We start from the raw sequence: 25581 nt of genomic DNA on the forward strand, positions 1-25581 counted from the left end.
AGAATCCTTGAACAGACAAAGCCAGTTGAGCCAAGGAGGCCATCTCGGCCTTGCTTGATTTGAAAACAAAGGTTATCGTGGGCTACTTCTTGCAAATGTCTACAGTAAAGAAAAATAAAACTTAAGCTCTACCATTCAGAAGCAGCCAACCAATCTCTAGAACTAAAGACTTTCCAGCAGGGACAGAACAAACGAGGAAACTGTGTCATGAACCAGTTGGGTGTTTTCCTGGCTTTACTTCCATGTTCACCCTAAAAATCCTTCCCCTAGTGTTTCCTCAGTGCAGCTCCCAACACGCTTCTGGTTTGGAGCTGCCCGGTTCATGAATCGCTGCTCAAGGAAACCCTTTAAAACCTGCACTGCGCCTTAGTACATCTTTTAACAACACCCACGCTGAGTCACCCACAGCTGCTTCTGTTTGTCTCCAGCCCATTTGGAATCTGATACTGGTCATGGCCAGGAGAGAATCCAAATCTGTGCAAAGAGCCAATAACCATGTGAACAGCCCACGCTGCCATCAAGGACTCTCTATGCCGGAGGCACCGACTCCAACACAGAGGTGCTTCCTAATCATGTGCTGCCCGAGGTCCCAGCCTGGCCTCCGGATCACCCGTACACCTAAAGACCGGGAAAACGATGAGGTGAAACTTGAATTAGAATCACTACAAGTTTAAAGCTGGGCAGGCCTCTGAGATGATCCTGCTCAGCAGCCAGATTTTTAAAAGGAGAAAATGGACACAAACTACACAAAGCTGTGAGACAACTGTCCTACCACAGGGCCGGCCGAGAGCTGCTGAGAGGCTGCAGTGAGATAGGTGAGAACCCAGGGCCTACATGCTTGGATAACGATGCTGCGGCTCAGACAACTCCGTGCAGGTGGAGTGTTTCTGTCCCTCAAGCAATTAACCTCCACCAAGCTCTGGCTCTCCCGCCCCAGCCCACGTTGCCATGGTTACAGGCTCCGGGCCTCTCCCAGGCTCAGACCCTCTGCCTCCTGTCGCTGCTGGGTGACATCGCCATTCAGCCTCAACAAGGCAGGCCCAAGAGCAAGGCAACGGGGAAAGAGACGAATGCATACAGAGAGGACTTTGGATCTTCATATTCTTCTTGGCCTAAGGCTCAAGCCTGGACCCCCTGAACCACAACCAGAGGCATCACCTGCCCCCATTTACCCGCTCAGCACACTCCACAGGCCAATCGCGCCTATCTCATCTGAGATGCACATCACCCAGGTCTCCCAGAGCCCCAGATCCCGTCCAGCACCCCTTGACCACCGCCTCCCTCTGGGGTCCCAGGCCACATGGCCAGCAACAGCACAGTGGGCACCACCGCCTGTCTCTTCTACGCACTGATGGTCTACATCGAAAGCACGACTGAACAGGCCGATCGCTGACTGACCAATCGCTGCTGATAAAACAGGTAAATCAATTTTGGGAGGTCAGTTATAAAATGTCACACAAGCCGAGGAGCCCCTACTCATTGCTGTTTCTCCTCCAGCTCCATGTTGGCTCTCGCCCTTCTGGCCCTGATGCTCGGCACCATCCTTCCTTTATAGCTACCTTCCCCCGACCTTACCGGAGACAGCAGGTACACACTGACAGCTGGAAGAACCCTCATGTGCCAGCTCCCTGTCTCCTGCCACTCAGCAGGCCCAAGGGCACCACAGCAGGAGGCGATTTGATAAAATGAAATACTATTTACTACTTTAAACCATGTAACTTCCTGAGACCCCCGAATCTAAAAGCAAGTATAGAGCTGGGACACTCAGTGTTACACTCTGTGGAGAAAGCAAGCGTGGGGCGACCATGCGCAGGACTTGGTGATACTTGAAGGGGGTTTCTGCTCCATTTGGTGCAAGAAGAGGAAAAGATATCAGGTTTCCATGACAGACAAGCCTAAGATTTCTACCTTAAGCTAAAGATGTGATTTCCTAGGTGAGTTACATAGGTGACTCAAACCACTCTCAGTGTTCAAAACCCTAAAAAGCTAGTTATCTGTCATTTTTAAATGGCCCATTAAACCCCCTACAGTAGTCTGCAGTGCCACACCAGCAAGATCTGTGTGGAATGTAAATAATATAAGATTTCCATTTCCTCCGCATCATGCTTCAAATAAATCTTCCCAGATAATCAAATAGCTATTAGCTACTTTTCACTCACATAAGGTTTCTAAGTGGCTTAAAAAGAGAAAACAACTGATAGAAAGTGTGAGAACTGACAACTTCTGGCACAACAACTCCCAACAGAAGCCGTTGATTCACCTGTGATTTCGAGGTACAAAAATACACTAAATACGAATATTCCATGACAGAATATATGTCAGAGCTCTCAGCTCAACACTGACCAGGGACTTATTTCAGCCAATCAGAGACACCTTATTCAACAGTACATCCTTGTGTGTCCTGAGAGGCCACCGGGGAGGAAGGGTAGACGGCCATGGGCAATCTCCACGGAGCACGCCTGACCTGTGGAGGGAGACGACCGCCACGCTGGGCCTTGCTTGGGCTTTGCCAGTTTACTCTTAGAGGGTTTCCGTAATTTCTGTTTTTTCACTTGCACACTGGGACACAGCAGACGCACCCCGTCCTGTCTACACCTCACCTGGAAGTGATGCCGTTAACCCAATCTTCTACTAGTGTCCACCAGGGGGCATCGTGCTAATATAGAGGAAGGAGCCCAGAAGACAAAGGACCAAGATGGTGCCCAGTCTCAGTTACACCACCACATTCACCTTCTGCTTGTGAAGACAGAATTCCTTTGACGCGGAGATCCAGGGAGTCCAGAGAAACTTCCATGTACCCTGTGCTGTCTCCTGGTGCCGTCTGCTCACCGCTTCCTGAAGATGACTTATACGACTCAGAACCTAGGTATGAAAGGCACACACATCAGACACCATGCACCCAGGCGGCTGCACCCACCCACACACGGGGCAGCAAGGCTGGGGCCCCAGAAAATGGACTACTTCTAATTAATCCATTTAAAACCACAAGCTGAAACCCACTATTGTTTAGGCCATTCCAGTTTCACTATCATTTTCTCTCTTGCATATTATTGTGCTGATTCCCCCTTTTAGACATAATATTCATGGGGGAGGAGAGAAGCTGTATAGACAAAAACAAAGGCACCAACATGTCGGTACATCTTTCTCTGTAACTATCCCAACTACACAAAAGCTATCAAAGAAACAGATAAAATATGGCAGTCACATGTTGTGGATTATTTTTACATAAAATAGAAACACCTAACTTGCAGATTTGAAAGATCAGATGTAAAGTAGCTAAAGAGATGGCCTAAGGTGCCGTGTTGCAGGCAAATCTGTGTCCAAGAGAAAGCACTGCCCACCCAGGTGTCGTGGCTGATGCCCAGGGAGGCTCCCGGAAAGGGTCAGTGTTGACCCCAGTAGACACGGGAGGCTCCTGACACCCACAGAAGGTGCCAGGGAGCAGGGTACTATGAGAGGGACCAGTGACCCTAGGCTGGCAGTGAGGGCAGTGGGGGGTGCAAACACTTCTGTGGGCTCCCCTGCCCTCAAGGACACATGAGTGGTGGCCAGGCCAGCCTGTCCACACTTCCCAGGAGGGCCAGAGAAAGATACACAAAATTGGGTGTTTGCAATCACAAGAGCATTTCACCGAGGAGGCCTATGATAGTGTGTACCTATACCAGGTAATATCCAACTCTGTCCAAGGGCAGATGGTCACATTTCACAGCCAAGCTTCTAGGGACTAGTCACCAATCTTATTTCATTCACTGGAAATAAACGAACACTAGCACAGAGAGGTATGGTAACCAGTCTTTTTTTTTTTTTTTTGAGACGGAGTCTCGCTCTGTGGCCCAGGCTGGAGTGCAGTGGCCGGATCTCAGCTCGCTGCAAGCTCCGCCTCCCAGGTTCATGCCATTCTCCTGCCTCAGCCTCCCAAGTAGCTGGGACTACAGGCGCCCGCCACCTCGCCTGGCTAGTTTTTTGTAATTTTTAGTAGAGACGGGGTTTCCCTGTGTTAGCCAGGATGGTCTCGATTTCCTGACCTTGTGATCCACCCGTCTCGGCCTCCCAAAGTGCTGGGATTACAGGCTTGAGCCACCTTGCCCGGCCGGTAACCAGTCTTTTCATTCAAGCCACATGCTCCACCTAGATCTTAGACAGACAGGAAAAGTCAACCACCTTTGAGAAATCACCATCATCAACTTGAAGAACAGGAGTACACTTTGTATAGTTTTAAACGAGAAGAAGATTTAAAAAAAATTTGTAAAGAAATAAAATTCAAACTCCTCTGTGAATATTTAAAAGCACACATTTTGCACATTACATCCAAGATGACAAAGATGAAATCTCTAACCCAAAAACAACTTTCAGCCTTGGCTCTAAAATGCTTTTGTTGGCCAACAATAAAAGCCACATCTGGTGTTATGATCTGAATCAATAAACTGAGGTGAAGAGAAACGTAACTGAAGGACCACACGCAGCTCCCGGGGGGCTCACACATCCTCTACCCTCAAACGCCAGGAGCCTCCATGGTGACTGCCTCACTCCCCAGGCCTCCCACAACCCTCTCCGTTTCAGGGGACGACTGCCTCCCCAACATCCAGTTAACAGACCTATTCTACGCTGGGGAATCCAGATTAGCAAAAATCACTGTGAAGAACAACAAAGTGCTGCCACTCGGTGACAATGGTATAAGGATAAACAAATAAATAAATGAAACAGACTGGAATGTCCAGGAACAGCCCACACACTGAATGTCAACAGCGGGAGAAAAGTCAACTTGAGCAGCAGTGCCTATGGCAACCGCACATCCACTGCCAAGAAGAGGCCTGCACCACAGCTCACTCAAACATTAGTGCAAAATGAACCTGTTAGATGCCAAGAAGAAAACATGGGACAAAACCTCTGTGACCTGGGTCTGTCAAAGATTTCTTAGAGCATGAAAGTATGAATCACAACGTAAAATAACTCCTAACTTGGACTTCAAGAAAATCTTAAAAACTTTTGCTCTTCTAAATATAGCATTAAGAAACTGAAAAGGCAGGTCATAGACTAGGTACAAATATATGCAAAGCATCCACCTGATAAAAGACTTGTATCCAGAATATTTAAAAAGCTCTTTTAACCCAATGAGAAGAAAAACAACCAGATTTTAAAAGTGAGCAAAAGATGTGAATAGACATGTTTCGAAAAAAATAAATGAAGGCTAAAATGTACAGTCTCATTACTCATTAGGTAACAGCATTGCAACTACAGTAAAACACCAGTGCACACCCACAGATCCAATGAAATTAAAAAGACTAACCCTAACAAGTGCTGGTGCAGACAGAGGGGAACTGGAATGCTTGTGTGTTGTGGGGACCTAAAACAGGACTAGTGCTTGGAAAACAGCCTGGCAGCTTCCTGAAGAGCTGAACACATGCCACTCTACTCAGCCATTCCACTCCCAGATATCTAACCAAGATCTAGGAAAGCACCTGTTCAAAAAGACTTGCACACAAATGTTCACGGCTGCTCAATTTCTAGCAGCTCAAGGCTGGAAAGAGCCCAAAGCCCATGGACAGATGAATGGACAGATAAGACTGTGGGGCAGCCTCACAATGGGACACTTCTCAGCAATGGACAGGAACAAACTCGTGGCCATTTGACAGCCCGGCAACTCAAAACAGTTATACTCAGAGAAGCCAGATGAAAAACAACTGCACAGTACCATCTATATAAAATTCTACATAACACTAACCAATAAGCAGAAGCAGAGCAGACCAGGGGCTGCCTGGGGGCAGGGAAGGGGCCAGGTTATCAAGGGGCAGGAGGGACCCGGGGTGACAGAGGTGCTCATGGCACTGATCATCTAACTGTGGTGACGGATTCAAGGTCATAAACGCATTAAAACTTGTCAAATTGTGTAATTTACTTCTGTACATTTTATTGTATGCCAAGTGTACCTTGGTTAAGCTGAAAACAAAAATGGCCCTTGGCACCCTAAAACTCCTGCATCCCTCTGGGTTTGAGGGAATTTCCTTCCCACATTCACGCTGTGATTCACAAAGTCCCTCTGGAACAGGAGACTCTGACGGAGGCGCAGGTGCCTCACCGAGGGGCCGCTTCCGGCACACAGCGTGGGAGCTAACCATGCAGGCCACAGGCTCCAGTCACCCACACAGGCAGCAAAGGATTCACCTCCGTTCAACATTCAACAGTGAAGTCGGGGTCGGGCGTGGTGGCTCACACCTATAATCCCAGCACTTTGGGAGGCCAAAACAGGCAGATCGCTTGAGCTCAGGAGTTCGAGACCAGCCTGGCCAACATAGCAAAACCCCATCTCTACCAAAAAAACACAAAAAAATAAGCTAGGCATGACGGCACACGCCTATAGTCCCGGCTTCCTGGGGAGATGAGGTAGGAGGATCGCCTGAGCCCAGAAGGTGGAAGCTACAGTGAGCTGAGATCGAGCCACTGCACTCCAGCCTGGGTAACAAAACCAGATCCTGTCTCGGAAAAAAAACATTTTTAAAAAACAACAGTGGGTCGGGTGTGGTGGCTCACGCCTGTAATCCCAGCACTTTAGGAGGCTGAGACGGGCAGATCACGAGGTCAGGAGATCGAGACCATCCTGGCTAACACGGTGAAACCCCGTCTCTACCAAAAATACAAAAAGTTAGCCCGGTGAGGTGGTGAGCACCTGTAGTCCCAGCTACTTGGGAGGCTTAGGCAAGAGAAAGGTGTGAACCCGGCAGGCGGAGCTTGCAGTGAGCCGAAATCGGGCCATTGCACTCCAGCCTGGGCGACAGAGTGAGACTCTTGTCTCAAAAAAAAAAAAAAACAAAAAAAAAACAGTGAAGTCAACATCCACTACTCTGGCCAGAAGGAAACTACTTTAGTTTCTCTTGAGTTTAAAAGTTTCTCTTAAAGTTTCTCTTGAAACTTTAGCGTTTCACTTGAGTTTCTCTAACAAAGTCATTGCAAACATGTTTTTAAAAAACAGTGAAGCCTTCTTTTCTAATGAAATCCTATGCACCCCAACCCCAGGTGGGCCTCCCGGCCTCATCCCCTCCCAGGCAGTCCCCGAGGTGGCCCACACCCCTATGGCATTTACCGAGGGCACCGCTGGGCTTCTTTCTACTTCTCCGCCTCCTTTTCCTGGCTGGCTTGATCCAGGGACTGTCGGTCTTTCCTTTCCTCTTGAGAAATTTCTTCTTGAGGCTGGATTCCGAACTCTGGAGAACCAAAGGGGCAGGCGTATAAACCACTGAGCACAGGCAGCTACGGAAGGCAAGAGCACTACAAGTGTTTTCTTGCAAAACAGAACACTGGCTATGTCTTGATCTTCAATTAAACAGTGAACTTAACTTGTAGACATTTTCCTGGGTCACACGCTGAAAGGCACTCTGTGCTTTTCCCTAACTATCTCTCTAAGCTCAGTCCCTTTAGAGGCAAAACAAAAACAAACACAAAAAGTGAAATTTATAAGTCTTATTTGAGTTTGGCACAAAACAAAAGAATAAGTAAACTGGGAGGTTCTACTCAGGAACGAAATAAATAAGCTCAGAAAAGATCCATGGCTGCTCATCAGGGTCCATTCATCTCACTCACAGGAAAAGAACAATCAAGGCTCAGTTTGCTTCAGACTCTATACCCACATCCATCACCTACACAGAGAACAAGGACAGGGGCTGTAATTAACTTGGAATATTTCAAGATGTGTTTTAAGCATCTGCTTCTAAAATCCGGACGCAGCAAGGGCATCCGGGGCACAGGCCACACGGGGTGCACAGCAGGCGCCCCCACCCCTCCACAGGAGGCCACGTGAAGGCCACAGTGGGCAGAGGGACATTTAAGGTAGGCTCAGCGGCAGCACGCGGGCCTCGCCGACCAACTGAACGTGTCCCTGCACAAGGGCTGTTGCTGGGCAGCCTTCTGTCCTGAGTCGGGTCCCACGTGAGGACGGACCGGGAGCCCTGTCTACAGCACACACAGCCCCAGCTCCCCGGTGCTCCCCGCACAGCAAAACTTTTGGGAAGAAGTTGTGCAAGCGCCACACCCAAAGTTGCTGCTGCTAGAAATCTAGTTGCCCCTCTGCCACCCAAAGACAGACCTCTTCATCACCAAACACCATGGCCCCTGTGTCCTCCTCCCACTCGCTGGTGTGATGTGCCCACACCGTGGGCCACTTCTCCTGTTTCAGAGCATTTCCCCATTCATGTGACCCAAACCTGCTGAGTTTTCTCCCCATGGCACAGAGAGCCCCTCCTCAGATGCAGGAGCCAACTTCTCCTCCCCTGTGGAACCCTCACAGGCTGGGGGCTTCCTGAGGCTCCATCGTGGGGACTCACTGCTCTTCCCCATTTCCAACCCCCCATTCCCGCAGACCAGGGTGCACAACTCCGACCTGAACCCTCCTCCAGGAATAACAGGCTTCAGTAGGGACGGAGCAGAACCCCTCTTCCCTCCTGTCCTCACCACCAGAAAGTTCTGTCCATTCTACCTGGAAACACCTCAAATCCAGCCCTTCCTTCTTGCACATCAGCCAATGCAGCGGAATCCCCAACAGCTGTCCTTGCTACTGGCTCCCACCACACCCTCTCCCTCTGAGAGCCTCCAAAGGCCCCTCAGCTCCCCCCGACCCAGCACGCAGCCGGCGCAGCCCCGTGCCAGGCCCAGTCCTGTGCTGCAGCTCTGCACGGCGTCTTTCTCATGAGGCTTTGCCAGGGACAGGACCCATCTGTGGCCATCACCATGACCAGCTCCAAGCACATGTGTGAGTGCTCAGGCAACAAGGGTTGGGTAAAGGACTGAAGGACGCTGGTGTCTTTGCATCTCCTCTACTTCAGCACAGACGCAGAAGGAGGCGCTGGGGATTACCAGGTCAGACTCGTCACCGCCTTCCTCCTCCTCCCCGGTGTCCACGGACTCCTGCTCCTCCTCAGACTCCCCGTCCATCTGATCAGCCACACAGTCGAAGCGGGAACCCAAACAGAAAACAGAAACCAATTACATCCTTTAGTGGCAGATGACGGATCCAAAACAAACCTCGAAACGTGCCCTGGCTGTTCACACCGGAGACGCTCGCGGGGTGGGGGCACTGCCAGCCTGCTCCAGCCCTGGCTGGTGTGTGGGGTGACCAAGTGCTGGTCCAGGCAGGCCCAGAGGCACACTCTGAGCTTCCACTCTGCTCCCTGGTCCTGTCTCTACATCGGGACCAGAGCGTGGCTGCCCTGGTGCGGATTCATGCAAGGCTCACCCGCTGGGTGCTGTATTAGTGAGGGCTCAAGTGCTCAGTGTATCTTACGAATGGGAGAATTCAATAAACAGGTCACAAAACACACAGAACAATCATAAAATGATGTTCAGAGGCCACAAAACAAGACACAGTGTGAGACCTACCCCCACACACCCATGATCCCAGTCCCATCCTCAGAGCCACCATGGCTAAGCTGCCCACGCCTCCTTCCAGTGAACTTCAAGGCAGACGTGGGCCCACAGACGACAGTGCATTTCTAGTCTGCTCAGATGGAAGGACACTCGATAGTTCTGTGAATATTATTTTCTTCTAATTAAAAATGTGTTCTGGAATTCTTTCCACACCACAACAGACACTGCCTATTTTTTCTGCGGTATTTATCTTTTCTATAAGCACAGGCAATACACAAATAGATGTTCAGTGCAAAAGACACTGAAACCTCCGTGAGTCTCCGTCCGCCCTGTGCCTGGTGCTCCCTGGGGCGGCATGGGCTGCTCCGGCTGTGCTATTCTGCTGTTCTCTGCACTTCCCAGTGGACAGGCACCCAGGCGACTTTACATCAAGGGTGTGTTCTACGGGCTCGACGGCTGACGCTTGTAACCCCAACACTCTGGGAGGCCGAGGTGAGTGGATTGCTTGAGGCCAGAAGTTCAAGATCAGCCTGGGCAACACAGCGAGACCCCTGTTTATCCTATCAAGTTTTTAAAGCTCCATTTTCTGATATCTCTTATTACATAAAACTTTTGAATTTTATCTGAACAAGTCAAAGGTGTCCATCTTTTCCTTCGTGGCTTCTGGGTTTGTGTCTTACACTAGAAGAACTTCCTCATTTGAGATTAGAAAAAACAGTTCCCAATATTTTTACCAATAGTTCAATATCTTGTATGGACACTTTAAGTCTACTGGAATTTGGTTTTTAAAATAATAGCCACAGTAAGATATATTTCACCTACTCTGACACTGACCCTGCAAAGTGTACGGTTCAGTGGCTTTTACTATATTCTGAGTCGTGCAGCCGGCACCACGGTCTGACTCCAGAATGGAGCCCACATTTGTTACATACCCTGACACAAGTGGGGGCTGCCTGCTCCCAAAATATTAGTCAACGGCCCAATCATAGTTATTAAAAAGTTCATGACCCCTTGTCCACTGACTTAAAACCCCGGTCTTACCATTGACCTTTATACACACGTCACGGGCTCCCCGTCCCCCTCACTAACCGCCTCAGCGCTCCTGAGTAAGCATTCCCTCCGGCAGCCACGTCCCGTGCTCGGGTGTCCCCCCTGTGCACAGTCCCCCCACTACTCTAGAGGGTCTCCGCCTCCACCCTCACTTCAGAACCAGCAGTTTACACAAAAGTCCTGCAAGGGTCTCGATGGGAGCTGTTCTGAATTTAGAGGCAAACATGGAGAAAATAAAACAATGGATCTTCTCACTCAGACAAACAAACAACGAGTCTCTCCAGGAACTTAATTTTTAATCTTTTTCATCAGTTTCCTAGTTTTCCTCCACATTAACAAGGAGCACTCATTTTTTCTGTTAAGTTTATTTCTGGGTACTCTGGTGATATTAAGAAATTATGGCCGGGCACGGTGGCTCACGCCTGTAATCTCAGCACTTTGGGAGGCCGAGACAGGCGGATCACGAGGTCAGGAGATCGAGACCATCCTGACTAACACGGTGAAACCCTGTCTCTACTAAAAATACAAAAATTAGCCGGGCGCGGTGGCGGGCGCCTGTAGTCCCAGCTACACAGGAGGCTGAGGCAGGAGAATGGCGTGAACCCGGGAGGCGGAGCTTGCAGTGAGTGGAGATCGCGCCACTGCACTCCAGCCTGGGCGACAGAGCGAGACTCCGTCTCAAAAAAAAAAAAAAGAAATTATAACTAACTCTTTAGGTCTGATATCGTGGTTTGTCTTTCAAAGAGTCCTTATCTTTTAAAGATCCTACTGAAATTTCCACTCCAAGGCAGCCCACGTGTGGAGAACGAGGCCGAATGCTGGAGACTCCTCACCGTCCTCTGTGTGTTTGTAGAGCTTGAAATTTTCTACATAGAAAATCTTTTAAAATATCCCTAGACAATTATTGATTTTACTGATAATGCTGACACCACATTTTCTAATTGGTTATTGCAGTTATACAAGAAAATAACTGGTTTTTATGTCTTGATCACATGTAAGGTCAGCTTAGTAGCTGTAATAGTTTTTGAGCTGATTTTGCTGGATGTTTCAGATGGATGAGTATATTCCCAGCAAACTCTTCTCTCCTGTCTTTTAAAATATTAATGTTTCTTTCTGGTTCTTTTCTTACAGAATCAGCAGGACGGTCAATGCTGCTGTATTCATGTCACAGGTGAAAGCAGCAGCCCCTCCTCCCTGGTTTCATGACTGACCATTGAAACGTTCGTACCCTTTTGTAAGCATTCCGATGCCTTCACTCAGCTTTCACAGGAGTTTTCACTTCGTTGGATAGTTTTCTTATTTTACAAATAAGACAGGGCAACGAAACCACCAATTAAAAGCGGACTAACAACACGGTTAAGTCCACTTCCTTCCAAAACTCTGGCAAAGCGACTTTTAAGGAAGGAACAAGAGCTTCTTTATAAGAGGCTGCTTGATCGCTGTGCATACGACAGCTGTAAGGAATCAGGCGGAAGCTGAAAACCCAAGGAGATGAGAAAGGGAAGGGGTAACCGCTGACATCAGAATTTAAAAGCAGCTGGACGCCTTGGCTCACACGGAGAATCTGGCACTTTGGGAAGCCACGGCAGGTTATCACGTGAGCCCAGAAGTTCAAGATTAACCTGGGCAACACAGCGAGAGGCTGTCGATTGAGAGGATCTCGTCTCTACAAAAAAATTAATTTAAAAAAATATTAGCTGGGCATGGTGGCGCACGCCTGTGGTCCCAGCAACCTTGGAGGCTGAGGTGGGAGGATCATTTGAGCTGAGGAGGTGAAGACTATAATAAACTACGATTTGCCACTGCACTCACTCCAGCCTGCACAACAGAGCAAGACCCCTTCTCAAAAAAAATAAATAAAGTAAACAGAGAACTTGGACTCTGATGCAGGTGAACTGAGAAGGCTGACACCCAAGTGAAACAGGAAGAGAGCAAGCCAGGAGCAGGCCAGGCTGCTTCCCGCATCTGTCCTGGGGGAGGGTAGCAGGCCAGACCAAAAGCTGCCTGTCCCCCACCCAGCAGGACACAACTCGAGACATGAGGCTCACTTATGGATTCAAGCTAAGAGGGGAGAGGGTCCAGCTCTCCCTTCACCAGCATCCAGAGTGGCTGCCGCACCCAGCTGTCAGGCAACAGGCCCCTGCAAGTGGCTTCCGAGCGGAGTGGCTACACAGGGACACCAGCGGTTTCCGTCAAAAGGCAGGTCACGGCCGGGCGCGGTGGCTCAAGCCTGTAATCCCAGCACTTTGGGAGGCCGAGGCGGGCGGATCACGAGGTCAGGAGATCGAGACCATCCTGGCTAACACGGTGAAACCCCGTCTCTACTAAAAAAATACAAAAAACTAGCCGGGCGAGGTGGCGGGCGCCTGTAGTCCCAGCTACTGCGGAGGCTGAGGCAGGAGAATGGCGTAAACCCGGGAGGCGGAGTTTGCAGTGAGCTGAGATCTGGCCACTGCACTCCAGCCTGGGTGACAGAGTGAGACTCCTTCTCAAAAAAAAAAAAAAAAAAAAAAAAAAAAAAAAAAAAGGCAGGTCACAAGCAGAAGGCACCATGTCGACTACACAACAAGGGCTTGTTTCCAGGCCAAAGAACCCCTACACAACACGTTTCAAAAAGGACAAACCGCCCAGTAAATGGTTGGGATATGAACAGGCCCTTCACAAAAGGCATCCAAATGGCAAAATAAGTATGTGAAAAAGTATTCAACCACCTTGTAAATCATGAAAATGCAAATTACAGTGAAAACGTAATGCCACTATCTGCTCGCTGGAGTGGCAGCACCGAATGTGGCCGGCACAGCAGAGGGGACACTCCGAGGTGGTGGGGAAGAAGGTAACCTCAGCAGCCACCATGGGGAGCTGCACGGCAGGGTCCATGGAGGCCAGCAGAAGGCATGGCGGTTCCATTCCCAGTGGGTACCTGGGGCAACACCTGTATGAGGGCGCTGGCAGCAACCTCCTCTGGAACGGCCCCACTGGAACCACCCACAGGCCATCCACAGTGGGACGGACACAGACACAGAACAGCCATACAGAGGAACCAGTATGGTCAACCCCCTGGCCTCAGGCCCCGCACACTCTGAAATAGCACCAAGAACCATAAAGAGTGTTTGTTAATACAAGTGTCTATTAACATGTACTGCTGTAGAAATTTAAGCTGAGACATGTTCAAAGTACAAGGACAGTCAGTGTCAGCCACCACAGCAAAGCTGTCATCACATGTAATTCCATGAATGAGAGTGAAAAAGGCACCCAACATCTAGCATTAGTATGACAATAGTTTTCATCTGCAGACTCTCTGAACAGGTCTTAGAATGCCCCCACCCAGACCACTCTGAAAACTTCTAGTCCGTAACAATGAAAATTAACTAATAATGTAAATAAATCCCACAAACACAATGTGAAGTAAAATAAGCCACACTCAAAGAAAAAAAACAAAGAATGCATATTATATAAGGAACAAAATCAAACACGACAATCCTGTAGGGTAAGCACTCAGGAGAGGGGTTACTTTTGGGGATGGGAGGTCAGTGGGCTTCCACAGTGCTGCCAAAATTCAAAGCTTTGATCTAGGTGGTGGCCACACAGGTGCATCATTCTTCCATCATTACTGAACTGTACCACTGTCGTACATGCAATTAGAATGTAGTACCCCAAATTCAGAAAACAGAAAGCTGCCTGAACTTTATAAAATGCCTTTTAAACACATATACAGTCTGTAGTTTTTTCATTTACTCTGTTAACCTGGTAAATCCTGGTCTTTAAATCATCTGTTTCTAAAATGAGTCACCCTCATCATGGGGCAAGCCCCACTTCCCTACGATCATTATTTTAATACGTCATTGCATTTGATCAGTATTTTATTTAGGAGGCCGGGTGTGGTGGCTCACGCCTGTAATCCCAGCACTTTGGGAGGCTGAGGTAGGTGGATCGCTTGAGGTCAGGAGTTCAAGACCAGCCTGGCCAAATTGGTAAAACCCTGTCTCTACTAAAAATACAAAAATTAGCCTGGGTGTGGTGGCTCACACCTGTAATCCCAGCTACTTGGGAGGCTGAGGCAGGAGAATTGCTTGAACCTGGGAGGCAGAGGTTGCAGTGAGCCGAGATCACACCACTGCACTCCAGCCTGGGTGACAGCGCCTGACTCCATCTCAAAAAAAAAAAAATTTATTTGGGACTTCTGTATTTAGGATTGAGGTGAGTTGAGCCTATATTTTACCTCAGAATGGGCTAGCGTACTTTTCCTGTCCTTCTCTGTTCTCTGGAGCCACTTATGCAACAAAACGATCACGTCGATTGTCAGTGCCCATCTAGTTAAGGCTGCTCCTGCCATTTTGTTCTGTTTTACACTGACCACATTTTCTTCTTGGCTTTGCTTTTGTTTCTTGATTCTTTTCATGCCTTGACAGTCATTTAATGTTTTACTTTATGACAAATACCTAGTTATTCAGTGTCCAGCTCCTCTAGAAGATGACAGCCTCAATAGAAAGAGAGAATCTAGAAACAGACTCAAATTCATATGCCATGTGGTACATGATAAACGTGGTGTTGTAAATGAGAAGGGAAGAAATGTCGGTCAGGAAGTGAAGCTGACACCTAAGCATTTTGAGGGAAGCCCTGGGACCCTTACCTCACATTTTCTTTTAAAAGATTTATTGAGATATAATTAATAGGTCATAAACTTCACCCATTCTGAGCAGTTCTACCTGATATTTTAATTCTATATGAATCAACTATTTATACACAAGAATGAAATAAAAGAAGTATTTGAAGATAGCATACATCAATTTATTCAAAATCACCAGTGAGAAAGGTTTATCATAATTAGAACCCAGAACCCAGAAATCATAAAGAAATTGGCTAGTACCTGGGAGTTCTGACACTATAGACAAGGTCAAAAGATAAAATCAGCTGGGTGTGGTGGCTCACGCCTGTAATCCCAACACTTTTGCAAGATGAGGTGGAAGGTTCACTTAGGCCCAGGAGTTCAACCAGCCTGGGCAACACAGTGAGACCCTGTCTCTACAAAAAATAAAAAAACATCAGCTGGACATGGTGGTATGTGCCTGTAGCCCCAGCTACTCAGGAAGCTGAGGCAGGAGGATCCCCTCAGCCCAGGAGTTCAAGGTTGCACTGTGCTGTGATCATGCCACTGCACTCCAACCTGGGCAACAGAGTGAGACCCTGTCCCCAAAAAACAAAAAATAAAACAAAAAACCCAAAATCCACCTGGGGAAAAAACCTCAGCTCATACTGGAGCCAACAGATCAACTCTTCATTGACAAAAAGATCATCAGACTACATTCAAAAGATGCATAATCCAGGAGAAAAATGAGCAGGGGCTACTGAGCAAGCGGCTTAAAAGAGGAACAAACACGGTGGCTGCTCAGCCCCAGGCCTGACTCAGCAGTGAAGAGCTGCTGGACTCCAAGAAGGCAGCCCTGCTGGGGAAGGTGAGGAAACCAGCCCGCTCAGGTCTCTGCAGGCAGGAGGGTACACTCAGAGGTGGCCTGGTGACAGCAAAGTGCTACACTGTAAATGCAGACAGCACTTACCAGCCAGGAGCACACTCAGCAAAACTGCGACATTGAACACCCCTGAAGCACCGCTTGTAACTTGATAGAAAAGAGCGTAACACAGCTGAACAGACAGTGCACTGGAGCGACAGACACGTGTGTGCAGAGACCACGGCAGCTGCTGGGGCAGGAGCTTAATGGGAGTTGCCGCTGTTCCCCCGGTGCAGCCAGGGCTGCCTGTCCTCTGGGGAGGGCTAGGCTGTGCTGGGCACGTCTAAGGAAGTTACTGCAGTGACTGTTTCAAAGAGTGCCAGAGCCACCAGGACCATGGAGTGACAATGCTGTTTATTTTCTTCTTTATGCTTCCTCATACAAAATGAGAAAAAACTAATAATTATCTTAAAATAAAAAATGTTTAAATCCTCTTTAAATATCTAATGGTAACATTTCCCACTAATTTTTAAATAATCAAGCTAAGAGCTGGGAGCAACATTTAAAAATTTGCCCTAAAACCTGCTAAAAATGTACAACTCTAACAAATGATAGCAAATGCTTTGTGTACATTCAAGAGTAAACTGATAGCACACAAAGCTGACTAAAAGTGGATAAAGCTAACCACTAAAATTATGCATGTTCAAATAAGTCAGTATTTGGATGAATTCACCTCTGGACTGCTATTCCTACTATTAGTTTTACAATAACTTATTAGATACAAGATTGGGTCTAAATGAAGATGGCTGGACACACCTGAACAATAAAACCACTGATACGTACGTCAGCTTGACCCTCAACTTTCCACTGTTCACTCTTATGAAATGCGTCACTCCTAACGGACCCCCTCAGAACTGAAAAAGCATGAATTTAACTCCGAAACTATGTCTAAGAACTTCCTCAGTTTCCCTGAGACAATGGCCCAGGGGCCCATGCCTGGCCAGGGGCAAGAGCACGGCTGCGACGAGGTTGGGGCTTGGCCCGTGCTGGTGCTTGTCCTTGGGTGGACACGGGATGAGGCTGTCTGTGAAGAGAGCACGCCTGGCCCATGTGTGGCGTCCACAGTGCAAGGTGGCAGGCCATGCAAAGTCAACCACAAACGAGCACACAGCAAGCCGCCAGTCAGCGCTTCAAACTGTCAGCATTATCATTCCTGTCGATCTAGAGCCCAGAACAAGTTCAGGAGGCCGGGCGCTGTGGCTCACGGCTGTATTCCCAACACTGGGAGACTGAGGCGTGAGGATCACTTGAGCAAAGGAGTTCAAGACCAGCCTGGGCAGCAAAGCGAGGCCCTCTCTCCACAAAAAAATTTAAAAATTAGCCAGGCATGGTGGCGTGAGCCTGTCGTCCTGGCTGCTCAGGAGGCTGGGTTGGGAGGAGCACTTGAGCCCAGCAGGTTGAACGCAGTGAGCTATGATCATGCCACTGCACTGCAGCCTGGGTGAAAGCAAGACCCTATCTCAAAAAAAAAGAAAGAAAGAAAACACAGAAAGAAAGAAAAAAAAAAGAGGTTTACTTCAATGAGTGATATACACAAACACTTCTTGAATGAAAATAATCTAATAAATCAAGAAAAATAAAATACAAAAACTAAGCCAATTGCAAATAGGGGATTTTATTAGGGTCTAGAAGTGACCAGACCACTAATTCTCAGAACCATGGCCAACTTTGTGATAGTCCTCCCTCACGCTGTCTCCCGAGACAGCAACACCTACCTTCTGGGCGCGGTCAGCCTCCGACATGCTCTCCTTGGAGGTCCTGCTGTCCTCCGTGGGGAATGCAGCCGCCTGCTCTGCGCCGTGGCCATCGTCCTCCTCGAGCTCCTCTGAGTCGTCCTCGTCTGAGTCCATCTCCAAGCTCTCCCCATTCACGTGCAGGCTGCTGGCGCCCAGGTCCTTCTCCCCCTAGAACACGGGCAGGTGGACACCCCAAGGCAGGAGCAGTGCGCATCATGAACAAACTCGCTTTCACTGAGGGGTCTTGGGTGACTGGGAGGTGCAAGGGCCTGTGGGGAGGTGGGGACGCATGAGGAGGTGCCCCTGCCACCTGGAGAAGAGCCCGGCAGACAGGCGGGCTGTGGTGAGGAGGGCAGGGAGGACAGGGTGGAGTCCCCCACAGTGATCTTGGACACAAACACTCTGCCCCTATGGCAGAGGAGCTTCATGGCACTGGCCCCTTCCCGGGAACTGAGGTCACCTAATGACTGATAACCAGGCCCCGAACACAGAAACGCATTTCCACTCACACGTGGCACTCACTCAAATGTGTCTCTTACCTTGGAACCCACAGTGGAATGAGTTATGCTCTTAAACATCTCAATCACTGTCCTCTGTTTTAATACTTTGGTCTTTTTCTTAGGAACCAGGCTATAGGTTCCCATTCTTCGTTTTTTCTTCCGAGATACTGCAGCTGCTAAAACAAAAGGCAAGCAAGCTAAAAAAAAAAAAAGTCAAAAGGGGACAAGAAAGGAAAAGAAACACCATTCAAATGTTTTTCAAAGGTAGGAGACAGTTTACAAAACTTGATCACCAAAATCACCAGCAAACCCCATCACAACAGGCACACTGCCCGCCGGCCATCAGCACAGGGACAGGCATCCTTCACTCGCGATCAGTTCACAGATAATCAGAAACACGTCCCAGATCATCTGTTCATCTGTTCCACTCACAATAAAACATGGAGCAAACTTGACCACCCCACCTTGGAGGCAGGAAAGTCACAAACCGTCAGTAGCAGGGCTCTGAAGCGACTCCTCCTCCCAGTCCCCTTGGTTTTGAACACGGAATGACTACCCTTGAGAAGTCCTCTCACTTTGCAAAACAGACCAACGTGAACAGCATGTGCAGCAGAAGGACATGGCGCGGAGCAGGCAGAGCCCGGCCTCCCTCCCCAGCACAGGGGCCAGGCCAGGCCAGTCTTCCTAGGACACAAGCTCTGCACCAGGTCCACCCCTGTGACTCTGCAGCCCAACACCCCAACACCATCCTCCTCGCGCTGCAATCCAGTGACTAAGGGGAAAGACAGTCCCTGGAGCTACTGTCCAGCTCTCTATTAAAAGACAAGAGGGTGAGAGAGGGGAGCAAATGTCCCGGGGCTCTGGAGCAGTGGTTTCCAAACAAGAGCGGCAGCAAGGAAGGCGCCTGGGGGCTCCCAACCCCATTCTGAACAAAGCAGTTCTAGGTTCCATTGGTTTTATATAATCAGACCCGATGACTTTTTTTAAGTTCCAGGATTTAAAGAAAAAACAGATCTAAACGCTGCTGCTTTCACATGAAAGAAGCTCTCCTAAAGGGCTGGGGAAAAGCCATTCTGCTGAAAGCTGGGCACAGCAGCTCACACCTGAAGACCCAGCTACTGTGGAGGTTTGAGTGGGAGGGAGGGACAGTTTGATCCCAGGAGTTCAAGCCCAACCTAGAAAACACAGTGAGACCCCCTTTTCTTACACACAACACACACACACACAAAATTTGGTTCTACAAAACGCAGAAGCAACAGCTGGAGGAACGTGAAGGAGTGACAGCCATCCAAAGCGGGTAGGTCCCGTGACAGCACCACCCACAGATGCCACAGGGTCTGGGAGATCTGCTCTGGAGTGGTCCTGTGACAGCACCACCCACAGATGCCACAGGGCCTGGGAGACCTGCTCTGGAGTGAGGAGGTGCCTGGGGCCATGGACACTGGGAAATGCTCACCCCAGGCATCTGCAGTATGTTCGTGGGGGTCAGGCTCTGAGCACACAGCCAGCATGCAGACACTTGGCTCTGTCCACATTGGAACAGGCTGATGGGCCAGCATGGCTGTGCTCAAACCACAGAAATCCCTTGGCAGCCCTGGGAATCCTAGACTCACCATCATAATCATCTTCGTATTTTGAACAGATATTTTGTGGGGGTATGAAGGAGGCATGGATTTAATCAGATAATTTTTAAGTCTCTCAGCTTTAAATATATATACAGCTGACTTTTGAACATGGATTTTAATCACATAGGTCCACTTACAAGCAGATTTTTTTTTCCAACCAAACAGGTTGAAAATACAATGTTTGCAAGATGCAAAACCCCTGAACACAGAGGGCCGACTTTTCGTATTACACAGATTCTGCAGGGCTGACTGCAGGATTGCAGCATGCTTGGATTTTGGTATGGGGACGGGGTCCCGGAGCCAATCTCTTCTTATACCCAAGGGTGACTACATGTACTTTCTCACTAGATTCTTTCCTTATTTCATCTCAGTAACCCATGGTTATTAATATCATAAATTGGACACGACACCTGTTTATAAATAAAGCTTTACTGGTGCACACCCATGCCCACTGTCTACATACTGTCTGCATCTGCTTCAATGTGACACCACCATGACCAGCTGGGACAGGAACAGTGTGGCCACAAAAGCACTGATATTTGCTACCTGTCCCCTGGAAACAGTTTGCTGACTCCTGTACTGAACTGCTGAGAGAGGACAAAGGAGATAACCCTGCATTTCATGTGCTTAAGAATCATGTCAGCCGGGGGCAGTGGCTCACGCCTGTAATCCCAGAACTTTGGGAGGCTGAGGCGAGTGAATCACGAGGTCAGGAGGTCGAGACCATCCTGGCTAACACGGTGAAACCCCGTCTCTACTAAAAGTACAAAAAATTACCCGGGTGAGGTGGCGGGCGCCTGCAGTCCCAGCTACTCGGGAGGCTGAGGCAGGAGAATGGCGTGAACCTGGAAGGCGGAGCTTGCAGTGAGCCAAGATCACGCCACTGCACTCCAGCCTGGGCGACAGAGCAAGAAGAGCAAGACTCCGTCTAAAAAAAACAAGAATCATGTTGGGGCCAGATGCAATGGCTCACACCTGTCATCACAGCACTTTGGGAGGCCGAGGTGGGTGATCACTTGAGGTCGGAAGCTCAAGACCAGCCTGGCCAACATGGTAAAACCCCGTCTCTACTAAAAGTACAACATTAGCCAGGCGTGGTGGTGGCAGGTGCCTGTAAGTCCAGCTACTGAGGAGGCTGAGGTAGGAGAATCGCTTAAACCTGGGAGGCAGAGGTGGCAGTGAGCCGAGATCACACCACTGCACTCCAGCCTGGGCCACAGAGAGAGACTCCATCTCAAAAAAATAAATAAAATAAAATAAAATAAATCATGTCAGGAAGTCTGCCTGCTGCAAACAAATGAAGAATGGTGTCTAAGGGCCTCTTCTTACTGGGTGACAGCTTGTATGTGTGAAACAGACGTTAGTTAAGTATAAAATTTGCTACACATTAAATAGTAGAGAAACGTCTATGGATGACTTTCAGAAATGTAGAATCTATTAAGGACCTGAAAGTGTTTGAGCACGTGATTGAAGCGTGAAGAGGGGCCTCCAGTTGTGTCCGGGGAGAGGGTCTGGCGCTGAGCCAGATGGCTGGGATTCAGCGTGATCAGGGGCCAAGAGAAAGAAAACTACAGGATGGCTGGCAGTAAGGAAGGAGGATTTGCACTCCAGACCTCAAAGAAGTGGGGCCAGTTCCCTGCAGATGGGATCTGGCAGAGAAGAATCCGGGTGGAGAACATCAAGACGGGGGGGGCCCTTCAGGACTCTGAGCAAAGACTCACACTAACTGGCATCTCACAGGACGCTTTGGGAGGCCCAGGCATAGGACAGTGTGGAACAGACAGTTCCGGGAAAAACAGTGCCAGGAGTGGAAGTGGGTGCGGGGTGGGGGTGGGCACTGCCCAGCTGTCTGCAGAAAGGCTGGGCTGCTGGGTAGAAGAGGTGTGGATAAGGAAGAAAGGCAACAGGCTCCAGAGGGCAGACAAGGCGGATGGGACGGTGGAGGTGCGGGGAAAAAGCAAGTGCACGGGAAACACAGCAGCCTGCGTGGTCACCACAACTCTGTCACTCAGAAGGGTTTCTGCCCTCAGGTCACACAGAGCAGGGCCCAGCTCTATGCCCAGGCCTCATGCCTGGACAGCAGCACCCACTGAACTGTTCCCTGCCATGAGAGCCACTGTCCTCCTTCCTCCCTGCCCGACAAGTCCACATAGAGACCCCAGGCCCATTCAGGCTCAGTATTTGGCACTGTTCCCACCCACCTATGCAGAAGGCACAAACACTCCAAGCTCACAAAGCAAAAGGCAGAGCCTCCACTCTGGGCATGGACTGTGGTCTTGGGCAAAAAACCGCAAGGGAAGCACTGCAACTTCTGCAGCTTCCACCCAAGTGTGGACAATGAACCCAGCACGGACCTGCAGCTTCCACCAAGTGTGGACACTCAAACTGCTTTATGACCTAAGTTTACTTTTTCTGTTTTTTGTTTTTTTTTTTACTAGTAAAATACATACACCACAAAATTTACCATCTTCATCATTCTTAAGTGCACAGTTCCGTGGCATCAAATACATTCAGAATATTGTGCCACCATCACCACTATCCACCTCCACAACTCTTTCCATCTTGTCAAACTGAAGCTCTGTTCCCATTAAGCCCTAACTCTCCATTCCCTTCCTCCAGCCCCTTCTACTCTTTCTATGTCCATCAGTCTGACGACTCTAGGGACCTCGTGTAAGTGGGATCGTACGACGTTTGTCCTTTTGTGGCTGACTTATTTCATTCGGCACAGTGTCACCGAGGCTCATCCACGCTGCAGCGCGGGCCCCAGCTTCGCCGCTTCTCAGGCTGAGTCACACGTCACTGCGTTTTGCACACGACACTTCTGATCCATGCGCCCGACAACCGGCCCTTGGGTGGCTTCCCCCTTTTGGCTGCTGTGGTTGATGCTGTTATCAACATGGGTGTATAAACATCTCTTCAAGACTCTGCTTTCAGTGCTTCTGGGGCACAGGCCCAGTAGTGGAATTGCTGGATCACGTGGTAGTTCCATACTTAATTTTTTTGAGTTTTTCGCAGCGGTCGCACCATTCCACATTCCTACCAGCAGTGCACAAGGGTTCCCATTTCTCCCCATCCTCACTGATATGTGTTATTTTCTGTTTTGATAGTAGCTATCCTCAATAGGTGTATGGTGGTATCTCACTGTGGTTTTGATTTACATTTACCTTAAGATTAGTGGCGCTGAACATCTTTTCATGTGCTTACTGGCCATTTGTGCATCTTCTTTGAAAAAATGTCTATTCCAGTCCTTTGCCTTTTTTTTTTGAGACAGTCTCACTCTGTCACCCAGGCTGGAGTGCAGTGGTCCGATCTCGGCTCACTGCAACCTCTACCGCCCAAGCGATTCTCCTGCCTCAGCCTCCCAAGTAGCTGGGACAACAGGCATGCACCACGACGCCCAGCTAACTTTTGTATTTGTAGTAGAGACGGGGTTTGACTGTATTGGCCCGGCTGGTCTGGAACTCCTGACCTCAGGTGATCCACCTGCCTCGGCCTCCCAAAGTGCTGGGATTACAGGCGCAAGCCACTGGGCCTGGCTGCCTTTGCCGATTTTTTAATCAAGTTGTTTTTGTTGTTGAGTTGTAGGATTTTTTTGTATATTTTTAGTAGTAATTCCTCATCAGACATAGGATTTACAGATATTTTCTCCCACTCCATAGGTGCCTTTTTATTCTGTTGACAGTGTCTTTTCTTTACGACTAGCCAAGTGCAGCAGTAAGAAGTAGGGAAACAGGAAAACAAGGAGATAGAAAGCTTGGTGCATCAAAAGATACCAAGTCTCATCAAACCCAGTGTGTCTCTTTTTTTTTGTTGTTACCTACACTTTTGGTGTCACGTCTAAGAAATCACTGCCAAGTCCAATGTTATGGAGCCTTTGTCTTATGTTTTCTTCTAAGAATTTTATAGTTTAGGTCTTACCTTTGGGTCCTGGACCTATCTTAAGCTAACTTCTGCATATGGTGTGAGGTAAGGGTCCAGTATCACTCTACCGCATTCCCAGCACCATTTGTTGGAAAGCTGTCCTTTCCCCCGTTGAATGGTCTTGGCACTCTTGTCAAAAATCAACTGATAATGTAACACAAAGGTTTATTTCTGTGCTCTCTGTTCTAGTCCACTGGACTATACGTCTATCTTTATGCCAGAATAACACTGTTCTGAGTGCTATAGCTTTGTAGTAAGTTTTGAATCTCTCTTTCCATATATACATATATTATTTTTTAAGACAGTGTCTCACTCTGTCACCCAGGCTAAAGTACAGTGATACCATCGTGGCTCACCACACCCTCGACCTTCTGGGCTCCAGCAATCCTGCCACCTCAGTCTCTGGAGTAGCTGGGACCACAGGCACTCGCCACCATGTCTGGCTCATTTTTGTATTTTTGTAGAGATAGGGTTTTGCTATTTGCCCAGGCTGCTCTGAAACTCCTGAGCTCAAGCGACCCACTCACCTCAGCCTCTCAAAGTGCTCGGATGACAGGCTTGAGCCACTGCACCCAGCCAAATCTCTATGCAGTTTTTTTTTTTTTTTTTTTGAGACAGAGGCTCACTCTGTCGCTCAGGCTGGAGTGCAGTGGTGTGATCTTGGGTCACTGCAACCTCCACCTCCCAGGTTCAAGTGATTCTCCTGCCTCAGCCTCCCAAGTATCTGGGATTACAGGCACATGCCACCACGCCCAGATAATTTTTGTATTTTTAGTAGAGATGGGGTTTCACCATGTTGGGTCAGGCTGGTCTCGAACTCCTGACCTCAAGTGATCCACCCGTGTCAGCCACCCAAAGTGCTGGGATTACAGGCATGAGCCACCGCACCCGGCCCAAATCTCTGTATTTTAAAATCAACAATGAGACTTAATTTGTGGCCTAACATATGGTCTATCCTAGAAAGTGTCCCAGGTACACTTGAGAAGAGTGTACATGCTGCTGTTAGGCAGAGTATTCTGTATGTCCATTAAATCTAGTTGGTATATACTGTTAAGTCCTCCATTTCCTTTCTTATATGCTATACGGTTATTCTATCCATTATTGATAAGTGAAACCTGAGGTCTCCAACTATTACTGTAGAATTGTCTATGTCTCCCTTCAGCTCTATTGGTTTTACTTCTTGTATCTTGATGGTCTATCATTTGTTGGGTATGTAAATGTTTACACATGTAATTGTTATACCTTCTTATTGTACTGAAACTTCTATTACTATATATTGTCCTTCTTTATCTCTTGTAACCTTTTTTTATTTAAAAATCTATTTTGTCTGATACTAGAATAGCCACCTTGCTCTCTTTGGTTACTGTCTGCATGGAATATCTTTTTTCATCCTTTCATTTTCAATCTATTTGTGTCTTTGGATCTAAAGTAGGTCTCTTACAGACAGCATGTAGTAGGATCATGTGTTGTTTTTTTCTTAATGCGTCTGCCTTCATCCATTTAGTGTTGCCATAAAAGATAAAGAGATTTGTTTCCTGAGTCTGGTGGCGGGAAAGTTTAATATTGAGCAGCTACACCTGGTGGGGGCTTCATGCTCTGGCTCATGGTGGAAATTGGAAAGGGAGCAGGCATGTGCAAGAGACTACATGGTGAGAGAAGAAAGGAAGAGACAGAGAAACCAAGGAAGCCAGATTCTTATTTTTTTATTTTTTATTTTTTGAGACGGAGTCTTGCTCTGTCGCCCAGGCTGGAGTGCAGTGGCGCGACCTCGGCTCACTGCAAGCTCCGCCTCCTGGGTTCCCGCCATTCTCCTGCCTCAGCCTCCTGAGTAGCTGGGACCACAGGCGCCCGCCACCTCGCCTGGCTAATTTTTTTGTATTTTTAGTAG

The 25581-nt window shown here is 48.5% G+C and overlaps 1 protein-coding gene across 7 annotated transcripts in view; it reads right to left on the bottom strand.

The window, feature by feature from the left end:
* EHMT1 (euchromatic histone lysine methyltransferase 1) overlaps nt 1-25581 on the bottom strand; it is a 230662-nt gene that overhangs the window by 73707 nt on the left and 131374 nt on the right. For 4 of the 7 annotated variants that reach the window (XM_030919353.1, XM_030919351.1, XM_030919357.1 and 1 more), the window contains 5 exons: nt 18187-18344; nt 17627-17815; nt 8845-8922; nt 7079-7199; nt 2731-2862 (listed from right to left, as the gene is read on the bottom strand). In XM_030919353.1, the coding sequence (XP_030775213.1) occupies nt 2731-2862; nt 7079-7199; nt 8845-8922; nt 17627-17815; nt 18187-18344 (678 nt within the window). The remainder of the gene's footprint in view (nt 1-2730; nt 2863-7078; nt 7200-8844; nt 8923-17626; nt 17816-18186; nt 18345-25581) is intronic. The other 3 variants (XM_030919354.1, XM_030919352.1, XM_030919355.1) reach the window with 2 other exon arrangements.

Source organism: Rhinopithecus roxellana, chromosome 16 (genome assembly GCF_007565055.1).
Source record: "Rhinopithecus roxellana isolate Shanxi Qingling chromosome 16, ASM756505v1, whole genome shotgun sequence".
In the NCBI taxonomy this organism is placed as follows: Eukaryota; Metazoa; Chordata; class Mammalia; order Primates; family Cercopithecidae; genus Rhinopithecus; species Rhinopithecus roxellana.